The 10,562-nt window shown below is 35.1% G+C and overlaps 1 protein-coding gene across 1 annotated transcript; it reads left to right on the forward strand.

The window, feature by feature from the left end:
• The first annotated feature begins 2,490 nt into the window (after window positions 1-2,490).
• On the forward strand, window positions 2,491-6,480 carry LOC117113689 (CMP-N-acetylneuraminate-poly-alpha-2,8-sialyltransferase-like). Its single transcript, XM_033257108.1, has 3 exons — window positions 2,491-2,562; window positions 3,039-3,647; window positions 6,210-6,480. The coding sequence occupies exons 2-3, from the start codon at window positions 3,100-3,102 to the stop codon at window positions 6,478-6,480; spliced, it is 819 nt and encodes a 272-aa protein (XP_033112999.1). The 5' UTR covers window positions 2,491-2,562; window positions 3,039-3,099.
• Window positions 6,481-10,562: the final 4,082 nt, after the last annotated feature.

A 10,562-nucleotide genomic window follows, 5' to 3' on the forward strand; every position in this document is an offset into this window, starting at 1 on the left:
CGTAAAATAACCACCGATTTAGTGACTTTTATGATACAGGGTTTCTCAAAATTTGAAAAAAGTCTGTTACTGTCAAGACGCCCTCTATTGCTCAATATACATGAATATTTCTATGTTATTCTAGTATAAACCTTTTCTGCAAGTTATAATACTATAAGGCGAGTTATATCTCCTTAAATTAAACATATGTGAATACATTACTGTACTTATGAACGTGTGACAATTATCTATAACAAAACTTCAAGCAAAGTATTATTTATCATAGTCTGAAGCACGCATACCGTGAATTTTGCTCACTCCGTACCATATACAGATTCCTTACAGCTACTAATACAAATGTAACTGTTATCCAAATGATGCTACAATACAAATTAACATCTGAAATACAATAAATATTAGTTTAACAACAATTACCTGTCTGTATAACTTTTTCTCTATAGCATTATTAAATGCTAACTCTATCCTCAATATAGACAAATGTCATTTATACCAAATTCGAAAATAAACGTGCTACGACATTTTATTCCTTGTTCTGATTATTAAGAAACTTAATTTAATGCAAGTTAGACCAAATAGTCAACCACATAGCAACATATTTGGTTATTAACAATAGTTTCTACATTTACCATAAATAATGAATATTCAATGCCTGTTCACTCAACCGTGAAGCAATCTCAGTAGCCGTACATGTGATAAGCGGATGAAAACTATGTATAGGTAACTAGTAGCTTCCAATATAGTGCGAAGCATCATTAGTACAAGTTATTATACCTTAGATGCTATATTATCCTATAAACTACAATATTTATGCAGTTGCATATAACTTATCTCCCTATTATCAACAATTAATAACATCAAACGACAAGCGCTGCCGTCATGTGTAAATACAGCCTTACACTGTGACTGCATTCAGTGAACACCAACAAGAGCATAATTCTTGTGTGCCCACCCCTGCTTTAGACCCTGACCCTTCAAAATGTAATCAGATCTTAGGTAAAGGAACATTTTCGCCAAGTTTGATGAATTTCGGATAAAAACTATGGTAGGCTGTTCACAACAAATATGCCGACAGAAAAATAAATAAATAACTAAACAGGGGCAAAAACATAACCTCCTGCCAACTTCATTGGTGGAGGTAATAACGTTAATACGATTATAAAGTTGCAGTTTACAACGGTAATTGTTGACCTATTATAATTGTATAAGTAACGTTGTTGCAACGTTTTGCTAACGTTGTTTTCCTTATTAACTTGTTGCGTTTGCTAGCTGGGCTATGACCACTGGCAAGATGAAAATGATGATACTAGATAAAGTAATGGTACCACAGAAGTTTATGATTGCTGATTCGCTATGCAATAATTGATTATCAATTCTATTATGAGATTGTGCTCTTTGAGACGTCTGCTTCCACACAAACTTGTATAATTGTTTTACGACATTCGTTATTAGATACTGAAGCCCTACTGTGGCAAATCCAGCTTGCGTGGTTGGGGAAGAGAGGAGTGGACAGAGACCCTCACTCTCCCAAAGCACTGCAGCAGCGAAGTAAATCACTAAACCCAAATAAATAAATCACTAAAATAGTTTTACTAGTGATTAAATGAGCTTACTGAGGGTGTAACACTTAGCAACCAATACCCCTCCCGTCCCCCGGCCCCTGGGGTTCACTTGCATACCAACCTTACGGGGGTTTACAGCAGCCACTCCAAGACATGAGACACTTGCGCTACCTATTCTACTGGAAATTATTAGGGACTTGAACTATCATTTACCAAAATCCAGTATCGGTTGAACTACTATTACGACCATGTAACCTAACAAATTGAACTTGTTCTGGTTCCCGATGGCGAATAAGACCGTAGTTATGTCCGTTCGCGATCTCTACTGTAGGTTTGGCACAGATTTAGAAGGAAAAAAATCGTGTGGAAAATCATACTGCTTTGATGATACGGGACGGGGCAGGACACTTTAACTACCAATTTTACCTGGTATTTCTCACACTTGTGCTACCAAGTCCTCACAAATATACCCTATATAATGCTGAAACTCTTCCATAAATTCCTACACTTGTGCTACCAAGTCCTCAAATATACCCCCTTAAATGCGGCACCTACCCGTATAGAAATAATTAAGAGTGAGCCCCCCGGGCCCCCGGCCCGGATTGTTTGCTAGACCGTGTTATTTTTGGAAAATTTTCAACATTATTTTCCTTCCCGCCTAATCTTATAATTTATTTAATTTTGATTTGGTAAATACTTAATTATTATATTTTAATTATTGATATAGATTTATTGATATAGATTTAAGTTAAATTCTGTTAAAGGAGTGTATTTAACAGTGATTCAGTTTTCCTTTGACAATCCTTGGAATTGGTATTCTTTTAATATTCATTTCGTATCTATGTGTATTGTAATGTCATTTTATTGCCTAAATTGAATAAGTCAAATCAAATCAAAACAATATTGTAAACAAATTATTTTGTAGAAACTACTGGACGTCTAAACAGTTTAATGCGTCTGATAATTACGATTTTAACATTAGTTATTCAGCAATCGAGAAAACGTAAGTAGACATTAAACATAGACAGATCTTTATCTTAGAACACTTTTGCGTAAACGGACAAAAACGTACCGTAGTTAACCTGTGTGGTGTGATAACACGTATCATGGCGCTTCATTATTACTTTCGATATATTGGCACAATATTTAGAATAGAAAAAAGTTTTAAAAATCACATTTATTCTATATATAAAGTTAGATCACCTGAAAGTGTACAAGTTTCCTAGGTAACAAATTTCAAATTTATGTATTAATAACGTTAATACGATTATAAACTTGCAGTTTACAACGGTAATTAAAGACCTATTAGAATTTGTTGCAACGTTTTGCTGACGTTGTTTTTCTTATTAGCGTATTGTGTTTGCTGGGCTATGGCCACTGAGACGAGATGAAAAGGATAACACCAAATAAAGTAATGGCACAGAAAATTTCTTATTGTTGGTTTGCTATGCATTAATTAATTATCAATTCTATTTTTAGATTGTACTCGTTGAGACGTCTTCTTCCACACGAACTTGTCATTTTGATTGAAAATCAAACAATGAAAAAGAAGAAACTAAAAAGGAAACAACGAAGGCAACGAATAAAGAGGAGAAAAAATCAAGAACAATCAAGAGATGACTTTAAAGCGCTGTCAATTACTTTGATTCAAAATGCAAAATGGAAAGAAGTTCCAAAGATATTTTCAACAGTTCCGAAAAAACGGTCTTGTGCAGTCATTGGAAATTCTGGCATCCTACTCAATAGCTCTTGTGGATGCGAAATCGATTCACATGAGTTTGTATTGCGTTCAAATATCGCTGCAATTTTAGGATTCGAAAAAGACGTTGGATACAGACACGACTTTGTTTCATTAAATCATGAACTTTCACGGATTGCCACCTCTTGTTTAGAAAATTCATCGAATCCATGTTTTGAAGAAATGGTGAATAGGTTTAAAGTTTATGACCAATCAATAATCTGGCTTTCCAAACTTAGTGGTAAAACATCGAAGGAAACTTATCTCGGAGTATTATCGCAGCTGCAAAAACACAACATAAATCCAAAGATTGCATACCCTTTCACGTCGATTAGAAGCCGTATTATAAGGTATTAGCGGTATATTATCGATAATATCTATCTAATATCGTGGAAGTGGTTTGGCGCAGTAGGAACGGTTTGGTTTCCCAACCTTAAGGTCGGGGTTTCAATCCCCCCCCCCCGCTGTGCATTCCACTTGTGGCCTTGGGCAAGGCACTTTATCTGCATTGTTTCTCTCCACTCAGGAGTATAAATGGGTACCTGGTAGGGTGAAATGCCAAAATGTGCTGATTTAGCTGCTGCAACGTTATGGAATACTGCCTCAGGGAGCTTGGTTTGTGTTCTATAGGCGTTTAATCCAATGACCGGTGTATAATACGGTAATGTGAAGCGCTCAGACTCCTACACCCTCTCCTTCAGCATTAAACGACAAAACGGGATCTTCGAAAATGTACTTTTTAAATGAATTATACAACAAAGAGATAAACATTAAACTCTCCTCCCTCTTCTGGTGGGAATCGAACATGCAATGTCTCGCTATCTTGACCGTTTAGAATATTACATATGACCGTACGATATCATTACGAATTAAAGACCACTAGTTCTCATTACAACTTGAGTGCTCACACATACTGACTGAAATAGACTGAAACGCTCTCACACATACACTCACACACACAATTATATCCTATATATATATACACTTATATCCTATATAATTATATAAATATATATATATATATATATATCTGTCTCTTATACACATCTAAGGAGTGTATTTAACGGCCTATATAAGGTTTGCTGCATAGCACCGTAAGCACATTATAAACAAATGGATAAATGATAATAACAGTGCTAACATAGAAACAAGGTGACATAATCCTAGCCAATCCTAGCCCTTCAACGAAAAGCTCATTTTTAATCAGTTGTATGAAAAAAAAATGTTTGGCGGGATTCCAACCTGCAGCCTCTCGCTATCACAGTGAGTGTCATATCCATTTGATTACGGAGACGTATTATAGTATATACGTGTATACTTAACGCCCATGCACTTTCTCTCATTAAACTGACTAAAACGCTTACACATAGTGCAGTTTAGAAATCATATTAAATAAAATTCAAATAATGTTTGCTACATAGCACCGTAAACACAATTTTAATAAATAGATAAATAATAATAACAGTGATGAAATAGGAAAAAAGTGGTATGATCGTATCAAGAATTGCCCTTCAACGAAAGTTTTTTTTTAAAACATCTGTTGTATGAAAAGTAGTGTCTCTGGCGGGAATCGATACAACCTCTCGCGGTCAGGGCGAGTGCCATAAATTTGACCAAGAAGACCTATAAAAGTGGAGATTTAACTCCCAGGCGCTTTATCTCATACAACTGACTGAAACGCTCACTCATAGTAGAGCTAGATTAGCTAGAAAAGCTTAATTATAGGTTACAGCTTGGAAATCATAGTAATTAATAATATCTAAGGTTTGCTGCATAGCACCGTAAACACAAGATAAACAAATGGACAAATAATAACCGTGGTGAAATAGCAACAAGGTGGTATAATCGTAACAAGCATAGCCCTTCAACAAAAAGTTTCTTGTTAAATCAGTTGTATGAAAAAAGCATCTGTTGTGGGAATCGAAGAAGACACCTCCAGCTGTAAGGGCGACTCATATCCATTACACCACGGAGACCTAGGATATACGTGCAGATTTAATGCCAATTTAACATCTAGGCACTTTTTCTTATACAACTGACTGAAACGCTCACAGACACACACACTATGCCTATACACACATACACCTATATATCTGTCTCTTATACACATCTAGATGTGTATAAGAGACAGACCTGTACCTGTGTGATGACCCCAACAAAAAATTTACCAGCAGTTTGCCAAACAATCCGGTGATCTGATTGGTCAATATTAGGGTAGTCGCCACTACGCCAAATTCAGAAATTGGGGTTGTCGCAGAAGCTGTCACAACGCCGATTTAGCCAGTAAGGTTTGTGAGCATGCGCAGATGTCTGTTACGCTCTATTAGTTCGTAGTAGACTTTCCACGTAGTCAAAACGAAAAATGCCTATTGATTGCTCGGGGCGCGATTTTTTTTTCCGTACGAAACATTTACATGAAACTCCACTCGGGCCGTCTCGACTGAATCGACTCGGGCCGAAAATCTCATATTGCAGAATTCAGGAGGTCAAAAGGTCATCAACAGCTAAACGTCTACAAAATGCAAAACAACTTCTGAGAGAACGTCGCTGTCTGATTTCTAAAAAATATGTTACCATGCTAATACTAATAGGTCGTTTAAAATGACATATAATGCTGTCTCTTATACACATCTATGTGATGATTTAGACCCTCCATTTGCAATAGTCCGTCCCTGCCCTTCGCCACTACCGCAGCAAGTAGTAGTAGTACTGGTAGTAGTAGCTGCAGTACTGCCTTAGTAGTAGTATTAGTAGCTGTGCTATTTGTATTAGCTGCAGTATTGTAGTAGTAGTAGTAGCTGCAGTACTGACGTATTAGTAATTAGTAGCTACTGTGCTGTATTAGTAGTAGTAGTAGTAGTAGTAGTATACATATTATGTTAATAACAATGGTTTTTTTTTTATTTATGCAGTCTCTGGAACATAACATTTCCATCGTCAGGTCTTTATCTCTATACAGTTGCAGCATCTTTATGCGATGACATCTCCTTGTATGGTTTCTATCCGTTTTACACATCATCGGACGGTACGCAATTAAAACATCATTATTATGAAAACAGATCAATGGACTACGCAAAATTACATCGCATGCCGGAAGAATTCAAATTGTTCACAGTTTTACATAAATTTGGGTTTATTCGATTGGTTTTAGACAGATGTTCACAAGATAGTAGGAGATTGTAAGTCTCAGCTAAAATATTTTGAATATAAAAAAAATAATAATGTTGTATACAATTCTATAAAATTTATCTGCGATGAATGAAAATACTAAAAAAATTATTGTAATTAATAAATTTTCAAATAGATGAAAAGTGGTCATACTTTAGAAATATCAAACGTTATTCTGATTGTTGATTGATACGGTACCAAGCATTATAGTAAATATATTTTCCATTGTTCTGAGAGTGCTTTTCTTTGGGTTTGAGGGCGGTGAAGTGAAGTGAGGAGTCAGTTGACCGGTTGCGATTTTCCGTACGAAACATTTACATGAAACTCCACTCCGGGGCTGTCTCGACTGACCCGACTCGAAAATCTCATATTGCAGAGATCAGGAGGTCAGAATGTCATCAACGCGAAAGTTAAACGTCTACAAAACAACTTCTGAGATAACGTCGCTGTCTGATTTTAAAAATGCATTGATGTTACCATGCTAATACTAATGGGCCGTTTAAAATGACATAATAATTAATTAGCTGCACTAGTAATAAAAGTGTTATTTGAACTTGAGTTAATACTGTGAAAATGTTTATTCTTTAGTTAGGTCTGGGTTTTGCATAATTACCTAGGCCTAGAACTAGTAAACACTATACGTAATAGGCAGAAAGTTTGGATTGGTCATGTATATAAGAGAATGTGATCACTTAGTTTAAACAGTTTTGGAAGGCCGCTTTCAGGGGAAAGCACAAAAAGGAAGAAAAGTGACAAACAGGGTGACAAACTAGTTATTTTCAAATTACGGGAAGAGCTGAGAATAGGCAGCTCTAAAATACTGGATGCCATAAGACCTGCTAAAATGGCAGAGAACCAATGAATGTAGCCTATGAGGCCTATTAATTATAGGCCTAGTAATAGTATCTTGATTACAAGGTTTTTAAATAATGCCGAAATGATTATTATTTGTTTATTATTATTATTATTATTATTATTATTATTATTATTATCATTATTTGATGCGAAGCAGCCAATTTATATTCTTGACAGCAATTTGACTTCTGAAAGGTCATTGTTTGTCAAAAAACAAGGGCCTAAGACGACTGAAAAGCGAGTTTCCTTCTTTCGTTCTGCCCGGTAAAATCAATTACTTTAGGCGACGTTTGTACACCAACCAACACGTACCAACGTCCGCATGTCGCGCTAGCCTTATCCTACTCTAGGCCTAGACTAGCTAGGATGGTATATAGGCCTAGCCTTGAAGGGACGAAGGTCCCAATAAAAAAACAACGTCGCTCCTTGATAGCTAACATTGTTTATTTAACATCACAATAATTCATTATTAGAACTATACTGTAGTTGTTTTTTTAATTGTACTCCACAAATCTCAGCCGATACCTCGCACAACTCGAGTAACGTCTCGTATCTATTGTCGTGACGTCATGGCTCGCTGGCTCACAATTGCGATGTCTCGCACTTGTGATCAATACGCTAGCTCGCACTTTGGCAACACTCTTTGGCAGTCAACTCGCCCCTAAAAAACCCGCCCTTGGAAACTTGCCCACATAAAAAAATGTACACTTCCTAGACCATGCAGTCTTCAAAATAAAAATTGTGACCTTTGGTAATCAACTACATTTTCCACATACATAGAAATTTTTGAAAATTTATTTTAAAAAACCTAAACGATAATTCACCACTATAGACACTTTTTAACAAAAATTAAAAATGACGACTTTGTTACCCAATGAGGAGTGTTCTAATATAGACAATGGGTCATGTCTCATATTATTTGTTATATTTTTATTATTCATTATTTTCACTTGATATGACCCGCATAAATACTTTTGTTCGAAGAACATTTATATGCAGTTGTACTTTGCAGCACTTCACTTGCAATTTGCAATTTCTAGTATTATTATTAATTATGTTACTAAAACCTACCTTAATTAAGGGGAACTTAGACAATGGAAAAATTAGGGGAAATAACACAAAGGGGTTCCCCTTCCCTTAGGCCTAGTTATTAATTATAGGCCTAGTAGTTTCTTGATTACAAGGCTTAGGCTAATTTAATTAATGCCGAAATGATTATTATTATTATTTTTTATTATTTTTTTTTATTATTATTATTATTATTATTATTATTATTATTATATTTCATATTAAATGAATTAAAAGGTTTTGGCAAGTTCATTAATGCCGGAATGATATATTTATTTTTTTATTATTTAATAATATTTCTCTTATGCACTTCCCATTTTTTATTTCATGCTTCAATTTTTTTTTTTCCAAAGTTTCAATCAACGTCATATGAAGCGTGACTGTTGGTGTCAGGCCTAGGACACTGGGGGACCTAGGCCTATTATAGAGAGGGGCCTAGATCAGAATTATCTCAGCCTGTAGTAGGCCTATATCCTAGTTTATCTTTTTTTTCTCTAGCCTTTGGTATTACTGTACCTCTACGACTGGTACTACACTTTATAAGACTAGCGGTTGTTATTGTAGATATTATACTAACATTTAATAACATACAAGAATGTCACAGTTAGTTACTCACGTACATCCCATAAATCCGTAAGATTTCATAGGCCTACCATAGGTAAACATAGAAAAAGAGCAATGATAGTAAAACTCGAGCGTCACGACATTGTGAAGTGCCTGCTCTTGTTCCTCGTATCGAACTCGATTCGAGTCAATCCGAGATGGCCCGATTGGAGTTTTATGCAAATGTTTGGTACGAAACATTTACATGAAACTCCACTCGGGCCGTCTCGACTGAATCGACTCGGGCCGAAAATCTCATATTGCAGAATTCAGGAGGTCAAAAGGTCATCAACAGCTAAACGTCTACAAAATGCAAAACAACTTCTGAGAGAACGTCGCTGTCTGATTTCTAAAAAATATGTTACCATGCTAATACTAATAGGTCGTTTAAAATGACATATAATGTGAGCTGCACGAGTAATAGAAAGTGATTTGAACTTGAGTTAAATACTGTGACAATTTTATTTATTTTTTTTTAGTTAGATCTGGGTTTTGCATATTTACTAGGCCTACTAACTACTAAAAATATACGCTTTCAGGGGAAAGCACAAAGAGGAAGGAATAGCGCGTTTCTTTATCAAATGAAACAGGGTGACAGTTATTTTAAAATTAAGAGAAGAGCTGAGAATAGGCAGCTCTAAATACTGGATGCCAAAGACCTGCCAAAATGGCAGAGCACGAATGAATGTATAAATGTAAGCCTAGTTATATGGTAAATAGTATCTGCAGGTTCTTGATTACAAGGCTAGACCAAGTTAATTAATGCCAAAATGATTATTAGGGCCTATTTATTATTATTATTATTAGGCCTATTATTATTATTATTATTAATTATTATTATTAATTATTATGTTATTAAAACCTACCTTAGGAACTTAGACAATGGAGAAATTAGAGAACATTTTAAAAAAAACGACGTTTAAGGGGAAATAGCACAAAAGATATTCCTCTTTGTGCTTTCCCCTGAAAGCGTATATTTTTAGTAGTTAGTAGGCCTAGTAAATAGGTTATTGATTACCAGACTTAGGCCAAGATATTAATGCTGAAATTATTATTATTATTATTATTATTATTATTATTATTATTATTATTATTATTATTATTATTATTATTATTATTATTATTATTGTTATTATTTAACATTAATTACATTACAGGGATAGTTTGGCCAAGTTCAATAACGCCGGAATGGTATATTTTATTTATTACGGTATTATTTAATAATATTTCTCTTATGCAATCTATTTTTTATTTCATGCTTCAATTTTTTCCCCCTTTTTTCAAAATTTTAATCAACGTCATGTGAAGCGTGACTGTTGGTGTCAGCCAGGACCCTAGCCTAGGGACAAGCTAGGCCTAGTTTAGGGAGGGCCTATGGTAGGTAGGACTTAACTCAGCCTGTTTTAGGCCTGTAGTTTATCTTCTTTCTGTCAGCCTTTGGTGTACGTCCTCTACACTTTATAAAGGGGGGTACTAGCTGTTGTTGTTGTAAATATTATACTAACATTTAATAACATACAAGAAGGTCACAGTACATCCCATAAATCCGTAAGATTTCATAGGCCTACCGT

The sequence above is a fragment of the Anneissia japonica genome, unplaced genomic scaffold, assembly GCF_011630105.1.
Source record: "Anneissia japonica isolate Jap-2015-1 unplaced genomic scaffold, ASM1163010v1 scaffold2576_len324117_cov159, whole genome shotgun sequence".
In the NCBI taxonomy this organism is placed as follows: Eukaryota; Metazoa; Echinodermata; class Crinoidea; order Comatulida; family Comatulidae; genus Anneissia; species Anneissia japonica.